The 24,823-nt window shown below is 39.4% G+C and overlaps 1 protein-coding gene across 1 annotated transcript in view; it reads right to left on the bottom strand.

Moving 5' to 3' along the window:
• Nucleotides 1-24,823, bottom strand: part of FHOD3 (formin homology 2 domain containing 3) — a 197,084-nt gene that overhangs the window by 78,463 nt on the left and 93,798 nt on the right. Inside the window, exons 7-10 of the mRNA XM_009707416.1 lie at nt 19,590-19,691; nt 16,902-17,279; nt 13,262-13,387; nt 2,069-2,203 (exon numbers count right to left, since the gene is read on the bottom strand). Of these exons, the coding sequence (XP_009705718.1) occupies nt 2,069-2,203; nt 13,262-13,387; nt 16,902-17,279; nt 19,590-19,691 (741 nt within the window). The remainder of the gene's footprint in view (nt 1-2,068; nt 2,204-13,261; nt 13,388-16,901; nt 17,280-19,589; nt 19,692-24,823) is intronic.

The raw sequence follows: 24,823 nt of genomic DNA, 5'->3' as shown, positions 1-24,823 counted from the left end.
CCTTCCCTACAGCTGAAGAATATCCTTTGTATTTTAGAACATATTGTTCTATACATGCAACGGGTACAATAGTCCTTCCACTGAGAAAAATGTTAGTTATGTAAATCATTCCTTTTGCTAGCAATAGCTTATGAAGCTTTTTAACACCTCTCCTCAAACCAAGCTCTTTCACAACTGTTGATGCTCTCCTTTAAATTATCCTCAATTTGTCAATAATGGTGCCAGAACCTAGTGCAATGTTCTTGAGGCAGAGTTGGAAAGAATGAGATAGCAAATGAGTCATGATGGTAAATCCATTACTGCTCACGAGTTTAAAGGCTGTGAATTGCAAGTGCTATTTTTAATCAAAAATACATCTTCAGAGACTGGGTTTCTAGCCAGACTGATGATACGATAATGTAATACCAAGAACTCTTATGAAACTGTCCATGAGTGTTTGCTGTGGCTTTGTCCTCCTCCTGCCAGACTGTTTAATCAACTGTGGGATGCTGTCTGTCTGCAAAATTTGGTGGCTTTGGAGACCTTCGACTCAATCACAAGTTATAACTTTTGGGTGACCAGGGAACTCAAATCTAGAAGACGAAAACACTGGGCACTGAAAAATTGTTATCTTAAATATGCAACACAATGATGACGTTTAGTTAACCAGTTTCTGACTCTGGAGTAATGGGATGAAGATGTATATTTAAAAAAATTTGGTTTTCTGACTTTAAGGAAGCTCTTTCAGTGACAGAACAACTACTGTAGCCAACCTCTAGTGAAATGTGCAGATCTGTTATTCAAACAGGTCAAGCTGCCAAATGTCCTGGTGGCTTTTTCGGTCTGGGAGTTTCCTTTCTGAAAGATCATGTTGGCTGTCCACGGTAGCCTGTTGCAGCCTGATGATACCACTTAGAGGGAGAGTTTTTGGAAGAGTCTTGAAGACGGAGACCTGATTGTTTCTGTTTCAGGAGAACTGGGGCAGCTGTTGGCTGCCAAAGATCCTATTATGGTGCTCTTCCACCTTCCCTCTGCCTCTCATTTTCTTCTAAACTAGCTATCTTCTGGAGCCAGGAGAATATCTCCTTCAACCAACCAACCAACCACTAGGAAGTTACTGCTCTTTCCAAATTCACTATGACACAGACCATTTCCACTTCTTACTAAAGAGATGATTACAGTGAAAACAATCCTGCATACTAATAAACAAGCTCACATGAAACCCAGTGCCATCTTTTCCATAAATACCAACTCAAAGGCTATGAAACATTTATCCTACCATTCTTTAGATTACTACATTATGTCTTCTACTAAAAATATATTTACTTTTCACTGTTGTTTATGAGGAAACAAATTGCTTTCTTAGTGTTCACTCTTCAGACAGTAGGCAAACCACTTCAGGTATGGGCTCCTTATCTATCCTAAGCCCTCTGCAGTCTTTGCTAATGCCTATGCTCGGATTTCCAGGCATGGATTTAACAGGAGGAGAGGGTTTGTCTCTTATGATCCTCAGGCAGCACACCCTGGGATTCCACAGCACACAACATGTTCTCAGATGTGAAAATGGAGAGTGCTTTGTTCAGTTGGGGCCTTTGTCGGGTCACAGTTTGAGCAGTAATTTTGATAATTACTTTCTGTCAGTTGCCAGGAGAAAGAGACACATATTCAGAAAACCAGGAAAAAGTAGTTTAAAAACACTACCATACATCCTCAGACAGCAAAACACTTTCACTTTGTGGAACATAAAAGCAAAGATGTCTCAGTGCTGTCCCCTCCTCCCTTCTTGATACCTTCCTCCCACTGTTTGATCTTCAAACCCTATGCCTCACCAAGATTATACTTTGAGGAGCATATTAGCTAACAAAACCTGGCTTCTGCAGATAACCAGACAGTATAATTGGCAAATACATAGCTGTCTTTATCATGATATGTTTGATATATCAGTTCTTAAGATACTTAGATCAAGAAAGGTATCTAAAAAGACACATAAACTACTCATCAATTAAATTCTTTTGCCATTGAATGGCTCAGTGATTTACAAATCCATCACACATTAAAGCAACAGACTGAAATGAAACTTGGTTCCTACTTGAATTTGTTTCTTTCTTCACGTTCTATCCTTTGCAACCTTTCTTCTCTCTCCTGACGTCGTCTTTCTCTTTCTGCTGCCAAGGACTCCTGGTGCTGCCGAAAAGATGATGTAAGGAGACCACCCAAAGCTGGCCTGCAGAGAAGGAAGATCAGATTTCTCTGTGTCACTTTTATTGATTATACTGGCAAAAAATGAGTAGCAATCATTCGGCAAGTAACATAATCCCAACCAACAGAATGACATGGCAGTATTTATGTATGGATGCTTCAAAGCATTGGCTAAGTGTCTGTTTGCTAAATTGATTTTAGATACTGTGATGAGCTTAGGAATGACAGATAGGGTAGGCTTCTAAAATTGCCAAATTTCTGAAGCACAAATAAAGCATGTGTAAGAATTCTCCAGTCTATTTCAACTGCAATATTGTCTAAATAATTTTTTTTACTGTATAATCCTGTTAACTGAAAAGTTGAATCCTGTAAAGAAGTTTTGAAATTTTAAAGAAAAAAAAAAAAAGCTGGAATATTCTTCCAGCACTTTCCAAACATGTTACACAATGATGTTAAAAACAGATGCGTCACAAACACCTGAGAATCCTGTGCACAGAAAAACAAAAGTAAAAGAAGATGCCAGAACTGCCCTTCAGAATTTGAATGCTCTCTTAAGTAGGGGCATATTTTTTCTTTATACTATAACAAATTCTGTTATCATAATTTCCTTGCTGCATGTGCTGCAAGAGCAAAATGAACCACATATAGGAATGTATCAGTAAAATACACAGGGACAGCACAGCTAGTTATAATAATCCTTCAGTGGCATCAAAATTGTTATAAAAAAATCAGAGGAAATTGGGCTGGAGGAGAACAGATTATCCATTTTCCTCTCCTTGCCCAGTGCAGGATTTAGTCTTCTCAAACCATTCTCAAAAACCGTCTGAACTGCCTTAAAAATCCTTAATGATGCACACACTACACCCATTTAGTGCTTAACTACCCTTGCCAGCAAGAAAGGCTTCTCTGTTGTCTAGTCTAAATTTCTTTTTTTTGCCATTTAGACCCATTTGTTCTTGTTCTGTCCACAGTGGACAAAAAGAAGCATTTCCTACCACCTGCTTTATGGTCAAGCAAGAATTAGTCCGAAAGCAGACTTTCTCTGCAGTCCTCTGACCTTAACTACGAACTGGATGCTCCACGGTAGGTTACTGTAATGGAGACGGCTCAATGTCCCCACCAGCAATGCATGTCAAACTTTTAGCTGTTGTTCAGGAGGCTGTTAAGATGCATGACATAAGGTGAGTAAATGTCCAGCCAAAAAAGTGGGACATTTTTTGTCAGAAATGGCAGACGCTACAGTAAAGATTTCTCAAATATGTAAACAATTTTTAATTTGAGATTAAATAGCTTCAAGTAGCAAATACACTTAAAAAAAGCTACATTTATATCCACTTATAGTTTGGTCTTGACACAGATTTTTTATTTTTTGTTACTGCAAGTACTACTTTGGCTAGGAGAGTGGCTCCCCTCACACATCTTTACCCCAACATGGCGGTATTGGTACCACCGACCTCTCACGTGGCAACAGAGTGACCTCAGAGTAAACACGTCTGTCTTTCCGTCTCTTAGTCAGGAACAATCTGTATTGTACAGGGTAGCTTTATACAGATGTAAATGTATCCACACTGATTGAATTAGACTGATAAAATCAAAAAGACATAACGCATGTAGAGCGGTTTCTGTGCATTGTTGTAACATGTGTTTTGCAATGAAAGGATTAATGAGAGAAATAGATATTGCCTTTTCCGAAAAGAAACTAAACCCCATCTAAAGGAAAGTTCCCATCCAGCAATGCAAATCTGAATAACTTTTAATTATTTTTAAGAACTCAGACCCTTTCCCTTATTTATTTACATGCTTATGGCTGCACAATGGGGGCATTTAGTGTAACGATACCAGTTCACCAGTGAAAATCGGTGCAGAAGACAAAAACATTAATGCAAACCTATCTTCCCTGAGTGTCTATGTCTGTGCAAGCAGGAATGCCACAAAACATAGCTACATAGCCATTTCAGCCCCATTGGCAGCAGGGCAGTATGAATATAATTTCAATAATTTCAATAAATTGAATTTCAATATGTCATATCTCACCCGCATAAACATTACATAAGATGGTATAAAACTTGATATTCTGTAAGCCTTTTTGCTGGCATTCCTCCAGAGCTACAGTATCAATGCTGGATCGCACTCAAAACCATAAAAATCTCTAATATGCCTCAGCACTCAGAAAACGGAAAAAAAAATCCTCAAACCCTGACAATCAAGTACGTGTGGAGAATTTTCCCTCGAACATATTTTAAATTTATTTTAACTTTTGACCTTTTAGTGCATGTTTCAAGAGAAAGCTCTCAGCCGAAACAGTAGCACCACTGTACTAAGATTCAAAAGTCAGAGTTCCATCCCTGTGGTAGCATGAAAAAAACACGGCAATATGGTTGGCCATATCATCAGAAATCGCTCTTGGAAGGGGAAAAATGGACAGTGCCTCCACATGAAGACATCTGGAAATAAATGGGAAGAGATGGCAAAAAGAGGGTCCCTATCAAGTCTGTGCTTGTGTTTGTTCTGTGTATTTAGCTCACTATCCCATCCCGTCCCATCTCATCCAGCTGCCCTGAAGTCTGCAAACTCCATTTGGAGTCAAAGGAAGTTACAATTTAATAAAACCTGAAGGAAAATTAAGGGGAAGGATGGGGTGATGCTCAGAGACCAAAAGAGTGACTGTAGGTCTGCACAACATCTAGCAGGTTGGAAACCTTCTGCTCTGACTAAGCTCTTTGGGGCTCCACAGTAAGTATACATTCTTATCCAAGGGATTACAGGGGAATCACATGGAGATGTGCAGCTTAGTCCTGCAGACGCGATTCTAACCTGACCCTGGTAGTAAAATGTCTCCACATGCCAAAACACCTTGTTTGGAGGTTTGATCTAGCACAGTTTGGCTAGCGTTGCTCACTTGGCTAAAATTTGCAGATGTATGAACAGCAGCCTCACAATCTAAATAAAAGATCCACAGCCATATAGCCAGAAAAAAAGCCAATGTCTAAGAAACTGGAACTGAATATCCGTGTGCCATATTAGTTTGCCACCTCTTGGAAACTAATCAAATAAATAATAACTAGCGAAAACTTGGTATTTCCCACTGGTTATTTTATGAGTCCATACTTCAGCTGAGTTGCGATCTACAGTATAGCATGCACGCACATATCTGATTCAATTAATTTGTCCCAAACACAGTCAGTTCTGGACTGCCATATTGCATACAACAGTTCATTGCACGAAATGGTCAAAACTAACAGTCAAAGCTGTGAGAAGGTTCTGTTGAAATAGGACATAATTAAACGGACAGGAATATGGCCAGCTGACTCCTTGTGTGGCACTGATATTGCTGAGTTAGTGCTTGCTTAATGGTTAGGCCCTGCAGTGTCCAGCTCACTCAACTGGACACACCTCCCCTCAGTGAAGACCACACCTCACACCAAATGCTGAGACCATTTCTCTTATGAAACGTCATAAACTCACAGTTTCACTGTTGCTATCAAACATTGTAAGTCAACTGGCATTTGGGTGCATCAATCCTCTTTTCAATATGAACTGCAACTGCAAATGGGCAGATTCTAGTATCTAGTAAACTCTATCCTTAGTTTTCTCTATGTGCATCAACTAAACCTGGAGGAAACAGTGTAAAACAGCCAGAAGGAAGAGCAAGTGGTAAGAGGTATTCCTCAAATATTCTAAACAATTTGAAAAGGGATTTGTCTATGTTTGGCTTGTCTACAAAATCTTTTTTTTTGTCTCTCTATTCCCCTGGCAATAATGTTTAAAGCAAACGTTCCCTTTCGCTGAACTCATACTTGAATTGCAAATGGCAGTGGGACTGGCCAAACCAGCTGGCTGGAAGGCTTGGGCTGAGCCTTGAGATAATTCTGGTGCTTTGACGCTGTTGAAAGGGTGACAGTACCTTCAGGCCTCAGGAATATTTAAGTCTTACTGTTGTAGACTGCATTTTAAAATTGAGTAAGCAAGGAAAAAGCTAAAAAAAATTCTGGCATTGAATCAAAGGTGGTAAGAGATTTTAACAGAAAAGAGTATGTGAATACTCAATGAAAGCACAATAGACCGATCACTCACAAATGTTACCAGCTGGTAATATCAACCATTTGTTCAATTCCACAAACACAATCCAGAACGATGCTTACTCTGACTACTATTTTTAGTCTTGTAAAGAACATAGGGCTATTAAGAATGGACTGTTAACATAAAAATATTAAGAAAAGCTTTCTTCTGCCTGCTGTTAAAACCAGAAAAAGCTAAACAAGCTATGTTATTACACTCATTCCAGAAAGAAAACACACAACTAGAATACATGTAAGTCTGGGGATTTGTGAATATAGCTCCACACCACGGCACTAGGACCTAGGGCCAAAGAGGCCATTAGTTACTTATCTTGTTGGAAAAAGATAGGAAAGAGCAAAGAACAGGAAAAAAAAGAAGGAAAAAGAAGGCAACAAATATACATAGGGCAGAGGATACAAAGCCAAAACATTGATTATACGCCAAAACTCTTCTGAATAAAAATTCATCTAACCTGACCTACTGCATTTAACACAGCAGTGAATTAGTAATCATTAAAAACACAAGCTCAGGGAGACACAAGATATCTCACACTTTTTTGCAAGTACCTGCAATTTTCTGACAATAGTACATCACAGATTATGTATTGCGAAGGGGAATATGTGACCTGAATTACTCTAATCTTGTTGAAAATTGAAGAAAATATTTCTTACTCTAAGCTACTTTGTTCCAGCAAAATTGCAATTATCAACTTCAAATGTTCTTCATTCGTGTTAACTCTGAAATACTCTTTTGTGGCTATGTTTTCCTCCTTTAGTTGAATTTTTAAAATTTGCTAAATGGAAATGGGTATCTATAGCAAGAATACAAAATACAAATGTATTTTTTAGGCGATTAAAAAAAAATCAACAGATGACTTAGGAGAGAAAATCCCTTTAGGTCATAAGGTTAATATTCAGGATTTTCTTTAATATAACAAGGGTCAGAATCATTAATAACCTTAGTAAGGAAGTACTAATTACTCATTTATCCAAAGTGCTCCTGCTCCAGCAGTCATGGGAATGCTACAGAGAGGGAACAACAGTTGGCAGCTCCTACTCAGGCCTTAAGTAACTCTAAATGTCTCTTGGCTTTAACAAAATAAATCCGCTTTACAGCTTAGAAAAAGACAAAAGAGGAGGCAAAGCTGCCAAGAGCCATACTGCTTTTCACGGTTAAAGAAACTCTCCGTGTGTTATGTCTCCCTATATGACATGGCAAATTCAAAAGCATGTTGATATAAGATTTTGCAAACAGACTAAACATTACTTGAGGAATCTTTACAAAACTCCTCTCAAAAATAAACACAAAATTGAGAGATAAAACTACTGACTAATGCTTCCTTTGAGAAAGAAACTTGAGAATGACCAAGAGAGGAGTTGATTAACGTTAGAGTTTTAACTGTCCTGAGGGGCTATACAAAATAAAGCTACAGTGGGGCAGAGCTGCGCAGAGCCAGGGCAACACATGAGGACTTTCTACATACACGCTCCTCTCGCAGCCTGACGTGGACAGGCTTTATGCTGTGTTTCTGTCTTTCTCCAACCTGCGGTTTCTCATCCTCTTGTGAGTCACAAATTGCGTGGAAGTGGCTTGCAGAGCCCCGCTGTAGATCCAGGCTAAGGTATGTGTGCCCTGAGCATCAGCACCGCGCCGCGCGTGTTCAGCCAGCAACACGTCGCAGTCTGAAACTGTAACCCAGCTCACGCTTTCTGTTTAAACACATGCCCTATGATGAAGCCTACAAAACTGCTTACACAGTAGTTCGACAAGCAGTTAAGCCAGTGTAAGCCGCTGCTGCCTCCCAAATTGTAAATCATCAAGTAATTCCTAAGGTCGCTTTTCCTCTTAAAATCTCAGCAATAAAGTTGAGGCTTTTGCCCTGGGCCACTATTATCAACTACCAAGCTATCCCTTCCTCATTATGTTATTCAGAGTGAAAGATGTGCTTAGCATTTACCACAAGAAAAAATAGCCACGGTCTCTGGCATGAAAGCCCAGAAGTACGTATTAAGACACAGAAGATGGTAGAAGCGGAAAGAATAGAAAGCCAAGGAAAGAGGAGCTGGTCTCGGGAGAGAGCAGCAGCTTTGTAGGCTGTATAGTGGGGTTTGTTTCATAGGTTTCTTGTTTTTCCTTAGTGCTTAACACCTGGAGTAAGGTAACTCCAGAGTGCAGATTAGTGATAGATAGCTAATGGAAAAAAAGAAAATACAAAAAGAACCTGCCAACAAGCTTCACCTAGCAGCATCTCCCTGGTGTTGTCAATTACAGGGACCTTTAATTTTAGCTGAAAGTCTAACTGAAAAGCTGTTTAGCATTCTCAAGAAAGTTTTTTTTGTTTGTTCCACATTTAAGAGACATAAATTTGAAAAAATCACCAGTTTGCCAGAAAATCACTGTTTCAGGCACCTGGAGAGGGAATAAATCTCAAAAGAAGAGTATTTGCAGACCTTTGCTGCAGTTCATGTTTACGCTTCAGGTATGGTGTTTAAAGTGTCTTTAAAATTATTGGAGAAAAACCCACCTATAATCTAGTCATGCTAATCTCAGTGTCTGTGTACACCAGTTGTAGAAATAAACGTTTGAGGGTACATTTCCTTTAAAAGATATAGAAGAACATGGAGATGAACATTCATCATTCAAGGCCCTGCATCATGGAAGCCCAAGGTAACGTATTGCTGTAGATCATAAAGCAAGTTAAGAGTGAAAACAGATTAAGGGATGGGAAACATCTTTCACCTTTCTTAAGCCTATTTTCTAACAGTCTGGAAAAGTTGGAGAGTGCATCAAATAGGCATAATTTGCAAACACCATAGCAGACCCTTATCAAGCCTGGAGATTTGCAAGAACTTCAGAGGAACCAGCCAGAGGTGGAGACTAAGTTCACAGTGATTGGCCAAGAGGATCCAGAAGTGGAGGTTTGCAAGCTCAACCTTCTGGCATTTAACAGATAGAGGCAAGAGACTGGGGACCATGAACTCCTGCTCCCTTGGCACACAGTACCTGAGAAGAAAGCTTTTCGAGCTAGGCTAACTGCAACACTGTTTGACTATCAAGCCCAGTGGGAACCGCCTCCTAGCAAATGCATCAGAAGAAATCTACCCTGGCAAACACACCAGTAGGATATTTTTCTGGCAACAGAATGAATTAGCTGTTGCTGAATTCAGCTGGTGCTGAATTCAGGAGCTCCAGCCTTAGAAGTTAGTCTCCTTTGGGGTCTCCCCTAACTATGGCCATGATCAAGAACCCATTTACGTCATCACCAAAAACACACTATGAGGGGGTGTGAAGCTTTGCAAGTAATCGGTATCCAGCTACAGCTTCCAGACTGCGGATTTCAATTTGAGTGACTGTCTTAGATTCAGAGTCTGAGAAGGCAGTCTTTGGCTAAACAGAAATATCCTAAGTGTAAGCACAAGGCATGGAAATACAGAAGAGTCTTACAACACCTTCTTCTCCCAGACAACGCAGCAACTCGGAGGTACAGAAAAATGCTTTGATCCCTGGTGTGCTCCAGCCATGTCTTGCTCTTCCCCTTTGTTACCAAAATTTATGAGGTTAAGAAATCGAGATCAATAGGTTTTTTTGTTCCTTTAAAACCTGGGAGAGAGTTAGTTGGTGATTTAAGTTGTGAAGAGTGGGAGCAGTATATTTATGGAGCAAAGCAGTCTTTGGCAGTTGAAAACAGAGGACTGGGTTATACTTCTTATGCATTAGGAGCAACTTTCACAAGCAGAGAGATATGAGAGAACCAATATACCCTTTCTTCTCTCCCAATAAAGGGCTGAACAGAAAGTACCCTGCAATTCGCCCTCTTGGATTCCCATGGCTGCAATATGCACTTCAGAAACATGGCTCTCCACAGGGGACCCAGAGAAATGAGAGAGAACAACAGTATTGCAAGAAGTTGGCAAAAGGCTGCAGCTGAATTTAGAAACCGAGAAACAGTCAAGTAAGCCTTTTCTTCTGCTGTACAATCAGAAATATATACATTATGTTGATTTCAAAGAAGAAAATCTAGTTACTTTTGCACTGAATTATACTGCTCTTTTGGATTCCCTACTGATCTTGGCCAAAGAGGGTTTTAAAAGTATGAATGTCAAAATGTCAACCACACTGCTTCTTTCCACCTAAGTTGTAGCTCTTGTTTACATAAGCAAAATGCAGCCAAGGGTTTGAAAGGCCTGTCAGGGTAACTGAATGGAGCATGAATCATTTCGCTGGGCACTGCTCTAAATGCTGCTTCTTCCTTCCTCCTTATTCTTGAAGGTCAGATAAACAGTACCAAGAACTGCATCTGAAGCTCTTCCCTGCATGATAAAAGACAGGAATCTTTCTGTGGAGGCTTTGGATAACTGCAATCGTAAGCTGAAAGCAGAAAACTCACCTTGGGGCTAACCATAGATAACGCATCTGTTTCTTATCAAGTGTCTTCCTCTCCCTCCTTCATCTTTTAAGTTTTTTTGTGTGTTTGAATCCGTGTAAATTTTTACCATCAGGAGGTAGGAAATAATGTTTACATAATCTAAGGCAAACACCATGGATAGAAGACTGTGAAAACTTCCACAATACTTTCCACTCACTAATTAGCGCCAAGTGTTGCATCATGCACTGCACAACCTACTCATCAATGAGCAAATTCTATCTGTCGATCTCTGTGTGGGCATTTCTGCAACCCATGTCTTTCAGGACAATGAAATAAAAGCAGGCTTCTGCCCTTCTTCAAAGCAGTCACTCCATTATGAACTATACATCGGCAATGGCAGCGCACTCAAAAGGAACAAGACTTGATGTAAAATGGCATCTGAACCTGTACATTTAATTCTTCCAAGAAATAACTGCAACTGTTCTGCAGACAACAGGCAGCTGTGGGGTACACACATTTTTCACACTTCTCAGAGAATAATATACAAAAAGCATCAGGCTGTAACAATCCTCAAATATAAAAATGCAGAAATCCTGGTGAGTTCAACTATCAGGAATAGCAAGCTGCAAATTTAAACAAGAGTAGAGAAATTTTTATCATGCGTGGTGGAAAGCAGTAAACGTAACCTGAAGGAAAGACAGAGATGCAACTCTGAGCATTGTGTTGAGACACTTAAAACATGTAAGAGAGATCTGATAGTTGAAGTCAGAGCACTTTCCAGTTTCACAGAGAAAGGCAGGATGAGGTGTAACGGCTAGAAGATGCTGCTAGACAAACTAGTCTCAAAATATGAAATATTTTCCCATCAGTGATGATAAATACTGGAATGTTTTCCAGGAGAAGTCATGCGCTGCCACTTGAAAACACGTGAAGGTACAGGGGTCCTTCATTTAGCTTCTGTGAGGCCCATTACGGGTCACAACAAATGATTACAGAGCTCCCCTCTGGCCTGACTCTCCATGAATCTGCGAATTTTACAGCTTCATCCTGTGGGGCCAAGGCATTTTGGCTCCAAACCAGTAACGCACTTACGCGCATGCTGCAATGAAAGCTTGCTTCCTTCACTGGAGCAGGGCCAGCGCGACCAACCTCTTGCAAGACAGGCCCAGCCATCTTCAGCCATCTCAGCGTTTGACTGCTTTGGGGTTTCTTTGCTGCAGTAGCAATCAGAAGCTTACAGCAGCGGGGGCTTGGAGATCGAAAACTTCAAAAGCAGCAGGATACTTTTAATTCTTGCTTATCTTGCATCTATTTTGCTGAGGTAAAAAGGGGTGAAAATGCTGGTCTAGAGTTTTTTATTACGGTTTCACTTGGCAATAATTTAATTCAGATCAGGCAAGACAAATCGAGGCAAGTTACTCCAGGAGGATGAGCAAATGAAAAATAATGCCTTTCTCCAAAGATAAACTTAATGCAATTACTGACTTGAAAAAAAGGATTAAATCAATACCGCATGGGTAGAAATACCTGCACGCTGGAAAAATCTAACTTGAGTCATTCTAAATAGTAGACTGGAAAGTATGTGAGGCATTAGGTAGGTTCAAACATGAATATGTACACACACAAACATATATACGCATATTTCTACATACATACAGAAATATTCAAAAAATAACTAATAAAAATCAATTGGAATGCAGACAAAGGATCCTGAAAAAGCCTTCAGTTGAAAAAAAGGGTGGGAGATGGAATTTTTACAAATTAGCAGCTAATTCGGCAACGAAAAATCCAAAGCCTATCTGCCCGAATCGGGAATAATTTAATTAAATTGTTACATTAAATTATTTAATTAAATTAATTAAAAATTTCTACCTTTTTCCCTTAAACTCAGCATGACATCCTTTGAAGCTCCCATTTATTTTCAGGTTGTAGCAATCAGTTAATTTCTGGATGTCCAAATCTCTTGAGAAGAAGAATTTCTTTCATGTATCCATAACATTTTCCTATTTTTTTTCTTCCCCTAGTACCTTACATAATTCAAAAGAGTATTTTGATTGTTCAAAACACTGATTTTTGTTACTGGTGTGGGGTTTTTTCCCCTTTTTTTTTCTTTCTTTTTTTTTTTTTAAGTGAGCTGATAACTGGTAGGTTATTATGAGTTTGCTTTACCTACAGAAAGAAAAATTTTGCCCTTGATGAAATACATTAAGATATATCATGTATTTTCAAGAAAGGACAAAACTATGGCCTAGGAAATTCTGAGCTAAGCACATTTCCAAGATTTTATGGTTGATTTAAGACGATAGAAGTGAAAATAGATCTGTCTGAATTTATTTTAAAAAATGGAAAGAAAGAAATAAAATGTGCTTTAATTCACCTTTTAATACTTAGAACAGCATATGTGTGAAGCAACTCTGTTTTATCCATTTAAGTGGAAGAAGCAGAAGTGGGATGGAAATACATCCAACCTTTAACATCGAGTCAAAGGAAGGCTTGAGAATGAGTGGGAAATGAACACGTCTAGATTCATTTTCTTTCCAACGTTAGAAAAGGTTTGGCTTAAAGATATTTCCAGTACCCATTCAGAACAGCTTACACTTATCTGCTTAATCCTGTCTATAAAGGAACTGTTGTCAAAACACTCATTAATTTACAAACCTGTCAGATTTGGTCTCTTGAGGCGGTGAGAGAGCTGTCCCATAACGAGAAGTGGGTGTTGTAGGGGCACTCACACCAGAGTAAGGCCGCGGAGAAGAGTAAGAGCTGCTGCCATAGCTATTATATCTGAAGAAACAAGAAGGAAAATAGGAGAAAGGGAGAGACAGAAAGAATCTGTCAGCAAGCAGGTATACAACACTAAATCCTCTTGTTTAGTGGGTGGGGGTGATCCCATACCCCAGAACTTCTCAAACATCCACTTTCTGAAAATATTGCTCTAATCCCAGCTTCAAAATCTCATTTTAATATCAACCATGTCATGGACATACCTGATTCAAATAGTAAGATATTGGTATGGAAAATAATGAGAGATTAGAATGGTCCTCCCAAGTGACAACTCAGAGTAGGAATACTTAAATCACTGCTCAGTTACTCAAAATTATTCGGTGCTTTGGGGACCGCTACTCAGCCATTAGAAAAGGGATCAAACCAGTCCAAGTCAGCAGTATTCATATCTAGTGAAATTAAGAAAAACAGCAGCGTTCCCAAGACATGATGTGAACATGGACATCCATGATTTGCGAATGTTTGTGTTATAAATGGAAAGCATCCACCTTGATTTTCAATCAAAGCAAGTGGTATTTTCTTTCCCCTACCCCAACATAAGTCATAGCTTATGGGCCATTTCTCACAATGTCTGTAAAAAAGTCATCATCACGGTTAAAAAGACATGTTTCTGGAAGCATGGCTTTAGAAATTTCTGTCAGCCATTCTCTCCACCAAAAAAACCCCAAAATCTGCTTGACTTCAATGTGAGCTTTCTGATCAAAGAGAAATTGTTTCCAGGACTCCTGGAACAGCCGCCTCCGCAGAGTCCCTTGTATCAATGTTTGCATCCTGCCTCCCATACTGAATAGAAAAGGCAGTTGTGTTGCTTTGCTGTCCCTTTTAACCACTGTATTTAAACAGCACATCGAGGAGAAATTCCTGATTTGGGAAAATGTTAACATTTCTGTTTACAGACAATACCATTTTCCCACATGGAAAGTGTATAATGCTCTGTAGGTCAGTACTCTGCAAGGCCAACTCATCCAAATGACAAAATTCACCTCAGGAAAAAGGGCAACATCATCTTCCTTATTATAATTAATAGGATATAATATACCCTCCTTCATGGTATCCTTTCTCTGCTGTTTCTTCTCTCACACATATCAACACTCATTAATTTCACTCAGCAATTTTATTTGAAAAGACTGGTTGGTTTCCTTCAGCTCCATTTAACACACTCATCTAGCCACGCAAAATTTCATTCAAAGTTTTAAGCTTCATTCCTCAGGGTACAACAGCATTGCTGCCTGCCAAGGCCCATGTTAAAACCAGAACAGATTTCAGTTAGGGGTTTTTATAATGGAAGGGACCGTGCTTTAGAGAACATGCCCCCTTCAACCTGGCAACAATTCCAGGTTTATGTTTCAGAACACACCCCACCACCACCATCTATTTTTGAGACACCATGCTGAATGCCCAGAAACAGGGGAATAATTTTGGAAAAAAATGCTAACATGCATGTTTCTGAGCTACAAAAGGAATTTGGAGGAAATCGTTGCCTTTTTGGCATCCCTGCCGTAGAAGGGTGGCGTCACCTATACGGTTGGACTTGATGATCTTTGAGGTCTCTTCCAACCATAATGATTCTATGATTCTATGATTCTATGATTCCCTGGTAGCACAGATCTGGCACGGGTCTTCTCTCCGGCAGACTCAGCTCAGAAAATGTTCTGCCTGTGCCCGTACTGAGTGAGCAATGAGAAAACTCCATTGTCATGAGAACTCAGAGCTCATTCGGTATGTTCCTGACACTAACAGAAACCTCCATTTCCATTTCAATTAACTGGAAGGAGATCTTCTTACCAACCGTTACATTTGCTTTTCTTCTCCTCTGCCCCATGAAAAAGCTGACACAAGGCAGAATCCTTTTCGGACCAAGGAATTTCAATTAGTCCAAAGATAACTCTTATTAAAATGGAGCAAACATACCTTCTATGGACTCAGACCTACAAGTATTAACAAAATCAAATTCAGAGCGATTGGCCTGGACATGGCATCCCTATGTATCAAATTCAGAGAGACAAAGAGGCTGGAAGAGTAGCAAGGCAAAACCAGCACACCAGGGCAAGCCTGTATCCTGTACACAATGTTTATCTTTCTAACCTTTCTCTGGTAGTGGCTATTACTTCCATTTTCCCTTCTTGTCTCATATACCAATGTAGATGAAATGGCCTTGTTCCAGGAGCCGTCACTCTGAAGAAACCCCAGACATTTACCTCATTTATGAACACATTACTGCCCAAATCACACAAGCTTTGCCCTCCTTTTTCTCCAAATAAACCCAGTACAATCCAACCCCACGCCACACCCTTGATCCTATGTGGTAACCAGAAGCACAAGGATGGTCAGAGGAAAAAAAAAAAATCACTGCAGAAATACTAAATGTTGCAGGAACAGGAGGTATTTAGGAATCTATTCTCTAAAAAGTATAACTCTAACGGCAAGCAGCAATGAGAGAGCAATAAACTAGCATGAGACACCTAAGGGAAAATTGCACCTATGCACGAAAAAGTAAATTTAGAGGAATCCCAGTGTTCAAGCTGCAGGTAAGGAAAGATATGTGAACTAAGTCCCTTGTTAACAGCTACTTGGCTTTAGCTTTTCAGTGAAATGAAAGTGTGACAAAAAACACCCACCTATTAGAAGAGCGAAAATTAAAAGGATCAAAGGAATCAAAATATTTGTTCACATGCAGAAATTCAGGACTGCTGGAGAAAGGAAGAAATAAATACGCTCGCAATATATGTGTACATTTTCAGCACCTAATTCAAAGAACACTGACCATTGGGAGGGACAGTAAAAATCAACCTCTTTTCAAGGTGATTCTCTAGCATTGTTTTAATGCTACCTATTGTCAACCTGTTTTACTTGAAAACAGATTGAAACTAAACAATTTATTTTTGTTTTTAAATGGGTGCGATGGTGAAATTAAAAATTAAAATTAGAAACTAAGAGAAATGCATGAGGAGCAACTGAGCTGAGCACATGTTGTGGAGGGAAAACTGTCTATTCTGAGTGCTACATTCTCTTTATAGGGTTTAATCTACTTCTCTTATTACAAGCATGAGTTGAAATTGCACATGACAGGGATATGCACTGTAATCTAACAACAAATTTGGGATTTGGCAGTTCAGTCTTTGAAGCCAGGATTTCACCCCTGAATTCCAAGTGCTGATCTGATCTCTCTTGGTTTTATAGCAGAAGAGCTCCGTTAATTTTCATGAAATCATGTCTGCAAATTACACGGCTGTAAATGAGAGCAAAATGTGATCTCCCAAATCACAGGTTATTTATCTACTCCTCTATAGATGAAGCCAGGATACTTATTATCTATAGACCTTGAAGAGGAGTAAGATGAAACAAAGGCAAGGGGAGACTATCAATCAAATCAAAATATAGGCTTATAGGACTAAAACTAATACAGTATGTTCTGGAAATAATACAAAACAGAGAGTGCATTATTATCACTATAAAACTCTTTAACGGTATTATTCATTTATCTAAAAATTAATTACAGCTGTATAAAATCTACCTGTTTTCCCTCATCACTTCTGCTTCCTTTTCTTTCACAGATGCTGGAGACTCTTCAAAGTCGTATGAGAAGAGGTGAAAAGGAGTATGTGGTACATAAGGTAATTTCTCCACCGTTGGAGATGCCTTCGGAGTAATGGATGCTGATGAATTTTGGGAAGAGCTTAGCAATGCTGCCACAGGTGAAGATGGTGATGAAACGACAGAATTATGATGACAGACAGATGAGTCAGGCACAGAAGAGGAGCTGCTAGAAGAGCTCTTTGCTCTAGAGCAGGAGAGGGGCCTCTCAGCTGGAGAAATGGCACTGGAGACAGCTGAAGAATCAGAACACCATGAAAGGTTTTCATTCACAGCGTCTTGTGTACCTGGGACCCCACTGCAGGAGTAAAACATCGCGACAAAGGGAAGGGAAGGAGAGAAGAACGGGGAAAAGAGAGATCAATAGATAGTACCGCTGGAGGAAAAAAAGTCAAGGAGAGTCAGACAAGAAAAACTTTCCAAATTTAGACAATCAGCACCTCTTTTTAAATAAAATAAGAGAACTCACATCTTTGTATGCCAGTGGGATTCTTCTTGGGGTTGGAAACACTGATGAATGGAAGCGACTTAGATTAAGGGACAGGAAAAGGTTTAACCCACAGGCTTCAGAACTAATTTTCATGAACATTCTCACAACCATTTTCTGAACAATTTTCAAGTATTTCAAGTTAGGTTGTATGCATTGTCAGAGCAGTACAAAGCAGTCTCAACACGCTGGATAACATTGTCCACAGACTAGAGATGCTTCAAGATACAATCTGCATGACTGACTCCTGAAGGCCAGATATCTGATTATCATTCTCCTTGGTGATCTGATCTTTTTACCAAAAATGCTCATCCACCAAAGATGAAAATAAAAAATACTCAGTTGGCACTGTTCTGTCAAAATTAAGGTTTAGAATTATTTCAAAAGCAATGCCTTACCAGATCATTTTTTAGGTATGAAGGCAGTAATTTCTCTGAGTGTCAGCATCCCGTGTTGGTGTTAGATAGAGACTTGCAGAGTTGCATCAAGTGCAACAGAAAACACATCTATCTGCTTTGCTCTAGTGAAGGCAGGTGTTGGTGAGTGACAGAAGCAGCAAGGCAGGTGAAAAGCCATGGGATCTGCACTCCAGGATATCTGTTTTCACTAGTATCTCCAGCCTAAACACTGTGCATGGGCTTTGGGCTGGATCACTCAGCAGGTGGCTGATTTCATTCTCCTGAGACCACCTCTGCAATCCACCTACAGGCATGCAAGGCATGGCCCCTATCTGAGGAGTGTGGGCTCGGCACAGTGTATGCAAGAAAAACATAATACACATTATATATGTTAGGATATTATGAAGTTCATCATCAGGTATATACCAGGTAATTTCTCACAACAGAAGCACAGTGAGCAATCTGGAAACCTTCATCTATTGCACCAGTTGTGTGTGACAGGAGTCCCTGAAGCCAGGCCAGTCCTACCTACCCTGGCAGCATCAAACACAAACAGCCAGGGTACAGATCACTTTGGTTATGCTACAGTGACAGTGAAAGGAGGTATTTAGAAAAGCCATGGGAATATCACCCAGTTATCTCAAAGTGACTGTTATTTTAAAAGACCGATGACCTAAAAGCACATCATGACCTTTACGTGGTTCTTCCTCATCTTTTTTAAACAGTATTTTAGTATATTCATGCAATTTACTAATAACTTGCGTCTTAGCTTTGACTTTTAAGAATTGGTTTTGAGGAAATTATCACTTAATTTTGAAATTTCAGGCAGCCATTGGCAAGATTTGCAGACTGGAGGATATTAATAACAACAGTACAGTATTTTCTTTGGAATTCTCACATTAAACAGTTTCCTTTCTTCCTTCCGCGCTGCACAGCATCTGCATGAATGTGGTTTATTTAAAAAAAAATAAATCCAATCTCATATGCCGAGTTGCAAAGCCAAACAATTTAACCTGAATCAAATGGCTGTCTGGAAGAAAGAACATATTTTCTTTCTTCCAATTTATTAGGATAAAGTTGCCAGATGCCAAATCCATATATACCTCAGAAATAGGTGGAAAATTTTACATGAGAATATTGTTTTGATAGGTGGATTGTTTATATCCATATATACACAGATGGGCAGGTATGCATAAAATTAAATATATATCTATCACCTTTGCCTTGAAGTAGTTCTTTCCCATTAAAACATGAACAAAATTGATAGAAATCCTAGGCAGCATTCAAAAAATGCCAATCTCCTTCCTAGGAACAGGTATTGCCAATAAGGTTGTATCAGGAAAATAGGGATGAAAACCTCAGAAACCAAGCAACAGCCTTAGCAAAGCGCTGCAATGTTTCACCATTGCCTCAACTGAAAAGAAAAACCTAAGCCATGCTTAAAAGCTATGCCTCCAGCTAAATCTCTTAAGATTTGTCAGCATTACTAATTTTGTACAAAGGGAGTGAGTGCAGACAGTGCATAGCCTATATAATGAAACACATTTCCATTAACGCATGCCCCCCAACAAAGCTTTTAAATGCAAAAAGATTTCCTTGGGGGGTGGCTTTAACAGGCGATCAAGGAATGTGAGTGAAAAGGTAGATGCTGCTGCACACTGTGCTGGTGAGTTCATGCCAGAGCCTGAGGAAAAGGTGGAGGGACGATGCTGAATCCCGGTACCTGGCTTTGACCTGCCTACTGGCCTCTTCCTCCCCCTCATCCTCAGTATTGGGCTCTGTGACTGGCTGTTCTTCTTCCTCCTCTTCATACTCTTCCTCCTCTCTGAGGTCAGACCAAGGAAAGAGGCATGCAGTGGGATGGAAAGAGAGAGGGTGGAAGAGAAAACGATGTGAGTCCACAGAAACAGAAATGCAATGAGGTTAGAAATGGAAGGAAAACACTAAGAGGGGGGAGTTATGGCCCCTTATGTTAAACAAAAAGCCACCTAAAACTTCCCGCTAGGTATGTGTTGGTGCAAGGGTAGCTACCAATACAAAAATTTTATCCTCTCCCGTATTTACATTTTTCACTAATAATTTTTAAGACCCCAAAGACGCCAGTGTTTTTTCTTGAGCTTGGCTTTCCATTTGCTGCCCTACCTGCAGAGGCATTAATGGAAAACATCCATGACAATACCATTGTTCAACTCGTTAGTCATTAAGCTGTGTCTGTTTGGCTTAAAGGACAGCACACGCTGTGCTGGCATGGGACAGCTGGCACTGGACATCACACTTTCTAAATTAACACAAATAAAACATTCCTGTTAAGCAACCGATAGCCCAACTGGAAAACAGAACAGGGTGAATTATTAAGTTAGAAATAACAGAGACCAAATCAGTTCAGGACTATTTGCAAATAGCAATATTTAACTTATCAGATGCCAGTACATGAATTATTTCAGTAAAAAGTCATTAGTATGGTCAAAGCAGGCTTCGGTTCACCACTAATTCTGGCAGAGGAGAATTGTCAGTCACGCATAAAGCCTCCATAACCTATAAACCACGTAAGTAAAAAATGAAAACTATATTAAACAAAACAAAAAAGGCTATACTGTCTGCCTCCTCTCCCTCCCATTTATGCTTTTTCCTCCCCAAACCAACAGACTCAGGAGAGATTTAGAAAATATTGTCTCTTTGGACGTCTTTTGCATTTTCAATTGATCCAGTTCTCCACTTGATTTAATGATGTATACCATTAGGTTATGCTCCATGCAAAAAATAAAACATACAAACAGTAATAAAGTTTGTAAGACACTCATATTCCTTGCATTTTCCTGAAAGATAATTTTCTTTTCTCTAATTCTGAAGGGACACTCTTTGAATTTTTTGCCATTTAGAATTAGCTTCCAGGTCACAAGAAAAATGAATATTTACAATGTGAGATCACGAACTCATCGAGTGCAATACAAAGGGTAAATCCAAAATTTGTTGCATTTCTGTGGAGTTAGCTATAGATTAATCAGGAAAATGGCAGCACCTAGAACTTTTCCAATACTCTGGCAAACATCTACAAAGTAAACACTTTCAACCGTTCCTAAGGTATCATAGTGACATAACCACACCAGTTGTCATCTCTGCATCTCCCTTGTCCTCTCCACAAACATATACCTCCCCTACAGAGACACCTCTCAACTTCTATACATATATATATTGGTACAACACCAAAAAAAAGAAAAAAAAGAAAAAAAAGAGTTGATCAGGGAGCATTCATATCATCTCTTCTCCTTACTAGCGAACAGCTCAAGACTAGCTATGCTATTACCTCCTGTGAAGGGCAAATGTCAGCATCTGCCAGTCCTACAGCAATCACATTTGGGCAATAACTCATGAAGCTCTGTGGGATCACGGTTCTCTGATGAGAGCACAATGCATCCTGTAATGCTCATAGCACGGCTGTTGGTATAAGAACAAGAGCGTCCCCGTTACTGTGTTTTAAGCTCCCACCGGATTTCCAGATTGATGACATCAAATTCCTTGCTCTCCCCAACTGTCTCAAAATGCCCCAAATGGTAAGCGATTGATGACATCAAATTCCTTGCTCTCCTCAACTGTCTCAAAATGCCCAAAATGGTAAATGAAATACTCATCTGATATGCTGGATCTCACAAATTTAAAAGAGTTCTTTCAGAATTTATTTCTTCACATGAGTGCACGGTAGTAAGGACAGGAGTTTATACAATACGAGTTGAACTGGGAATCACTGAGTTATAATTGCACTGAACAGAAAGAGAAGCGGAAAAGAAAAAAAAAATCCAGAACTGAGAGAGTTAGCTCATGTTTAAGAATCACTTCATAATACAGGATCATGAGGTACCTAACTAACACTTGCCAGGTGAGCAACACATCCTGGATATTTTCCTTGAGATCTTGCCATCCTATTTTTACATCTTGTGTTTATAACCCTGCAGCCACAGTCCAAAGTCTTGATATCAAGTCTTTTATATACCAGCAATGAAAGGTGTTCCCTTCCCCTATGTTCAGTTTTTGTAATCAGTATTTATCACATTAGGATATTTAATTGGTACGTAAAGGTCTGAATTTACTTTTATTGTACAGACTATTTCCCTAGAGCCAGGTGAAGTTTGGAACTAAACAGGGACTTACTATTCTAATTTTAGGTACCCGTTTTCAAAAATGCTGAGTTTCTGTGTAGAAAGTGTACAACTGTCAAGTTCACCATACATTAAATACCACAGGTGAGCAGTAATCAATTAAAATACAGTCCTCTGGCCTTCTTACTGCTGTGCAAAATATTGTTCTAATCCATTATAGGAAAAAACTGATTTCCATACAACTAGCTTAATTATAAATACAAAACCACCCTAAATTAAGCCTTCATATATAATAGCCTTCATAAAATTAGGATATATGACTAGTCCCTCACAAAAAATTTACTGCACTTTACCCTGGAAGGACTAGTTGTCTGCAAAAAAAATTTTTGGTCTGAAAACCAAACAGCTTTTAGAATTGCAACAGAAATGTCCATATAAGCTCAGGTTAACAGTTGAAAAACAATCCAGGAAACAGAACCGTGATATCTCAATTTACAGAGCCATCAATGACATATTTTCCATAAGCACTCGCATTTACTTAAAAACATGACTAAAATAGGAATAGCTCTTCGGAATATATGTAAGACAGTTATGCTTAAATGACCTTAGCTTTTTATATACATGTGTCTTTCTGGTAAGTTGTGCAATACATCCATGTACTGAAGACTAAGTTATAAACCAGGAAATTATTTTAATCTTGAAATCAGTTACTGGACTGAAAACCATTATCATAAAAAGACCAGTTTGGGACCTGTAAGATTTTGGTTTCAGTCTATAGGTAGAGACACACTCTTGCCTACAATGAGAAACAGAACTTGGACCAGGAGGTGACATGACCTACATGGAGCTGAAGCCCCTATCCTCCTTCATGATGGGTTGTGAACCATTAATAATGTCACATGAAGGAAATACTTCTGTCTGCTGTGATGTTTATCTGCAATTTTGTCTCAGGAAGCAAAAAGTCAAGAGCCCTCTTCTCAGATGTTATGACTTGCTGTACTCTAAAGGAGCAGATCAAGAGTAACAGCCCCTTAATTTGTGTATTATTTGAGAATATCATATTTCAAAAGAACTACGCATGTACAGCAAGCCTGTGGGGCACATTTGCTTTTACAGTTTGGGGGTACGTTTGCTTTTACAGTTTATAATCAGACATTAACACATCCCTAATGAGTACTGTTTCCAAGCTGAATATTTTGTTGGAAGTTAATCTTGTATTGATTTTTGCACATGTATCTGAACTGTGGATAATAACAAAGAAAACTGAATTAACTGGGTGGGGTATAAGAAGTGAGCATACCCAAATCATACACCCCCCTGGATAATAACAAAGAAAACTGAATTAACTAGGTGGGGTCTAAGAAGTGAGTATACCCAAATCATACACCCCCTGCATCTGCTCAGAGCTCATGGAGTACACCAAGCATGTGTAACAGCCCTATCAGAGTGACTGGCTTGGCGGAGTGGCACTTCCAAGGCTGCAGTGCCTGCTCCACAAGAGCCAGCTGCTGAGATTTGAGATGGACAAAATCTTGAAAGTGAGTTTATTTACTCCTGACCCAAAAAGAGGACCTCTATAATCACCTGACTCAGCCTTTCTTATGACAGAGGCTGGAAGTTAACTGATGCCTTCACTTCCCTCCAGCTGTCTAGAAATAGTGAAGTGGCTCTGTGGGTCCATCATCATACCTTGACTGGTGGATTAATTTTAGAGCTTCCAGCAAGATCATTCTTCTGTCAGGCCAAGGACTCTTTCCTCAAATCTCCTTGACTTCCAGATTAAAAGCTTAGAAGAAACTTTGATTGCAAAGTTCTCTTCCTCTGATAATATTAACTCTAGGAGGACAGCAGGTACATCGCAATTGATTGGAAAAGCCAGAGGAAGGAGCTGGCTCTGTGTGCGCTGGCTGCAGAGGTGACTGGTGGTGTGCACCAAGGCAGGCATGCTCCCCAACCTGGGGGAGCCAATTTGGTTGAGGGAAATTTGTGCAATAGAAATAAGTGTGTGCTTAGGAGAGATGCTCAATGCTTGGAAAGTCCTCTTTCAGCAACTAAACTCACAGTCTCAGACCCCTGGACTATTCCCAGAAAGTGGATCAGAATCAGATCAGAAGAGAGGGGTAAGCTCACAGGCAGGAATCAAGTGTGCTCTTCTTTCAACCAAAGCAATAGTGGTAGCTGTTTCTCAGTATTGTTAGAGAACAGATATTCTGTCCATGAAAACAGGTAGTACCTGCTAGCTAAATCTTTCTTAAAAGGTAGAAAAGAAAAATTTCCACTTGAATAATTATTAAAATGGGAAAACACCAACTGCAAGCAGATGACATTCTTGTAAAGCTAAGAACATCAGACAATCAGATGCTCAAACAGAACAGCAGATAGATTTGTGAATTCATATTGGTCCTTCAGGGTTTTGTATTCATTTTTGTGTGCAATGGAGAAGGGATGATGTGGAAAAGCTGACTTTCCCTCGAACACACATGCAAATTTGGTGTCAATGCAATAGCAGAATTAAATTAAGAAAAAATATTCACAGGGAGGTTTTCAATTAAACTAGGTTGCAGAAGCCAGCATGTTTTTCAGTAGCACAGAGGAACCTATCCTGTTCAACAAAAGGCAAATATTTATCCTGCAGCAGGGAGGAAGGGCTTCAGCTAATGCTGAAGAATCAGATACATTCAGCTAACCTTAAGGCTATTCCTGGGTTACTTCAATTCCATGATAACAGTACCAGATTAGAAGTATTTAAACAAAAGCTTTATAGCAGTGAAAAAAAATTCCAAAACAATAATTGTGTTTATTTACATCTTGAAAATGGATAACTGCTACAGGCTAGTACCCACACCAAACAAATAAACACACC

The sequence above is a fragment of the Cariama cristata genome, unplaced genomic scaffold (assembly GCF_000690535.1).
Source record: "Cariama cristata isolate BGI_N322 unplaced genomic scaffold, ASM69053v1 scaffold4019, whole genome shotgun sequence".
Classification (NCBI taxonomy): domain Eukaryota; kingdom Metazoa; phylum Chordata; class Aves; order Cariamiformes; family Cariamidae; genus Cariama; species Cariama cristata.
The sequence above is the reverse complement of the archived record's forward strand: the minus strand, read 5'-3'. Positions and strand labels throughout refer to the sequence as shown.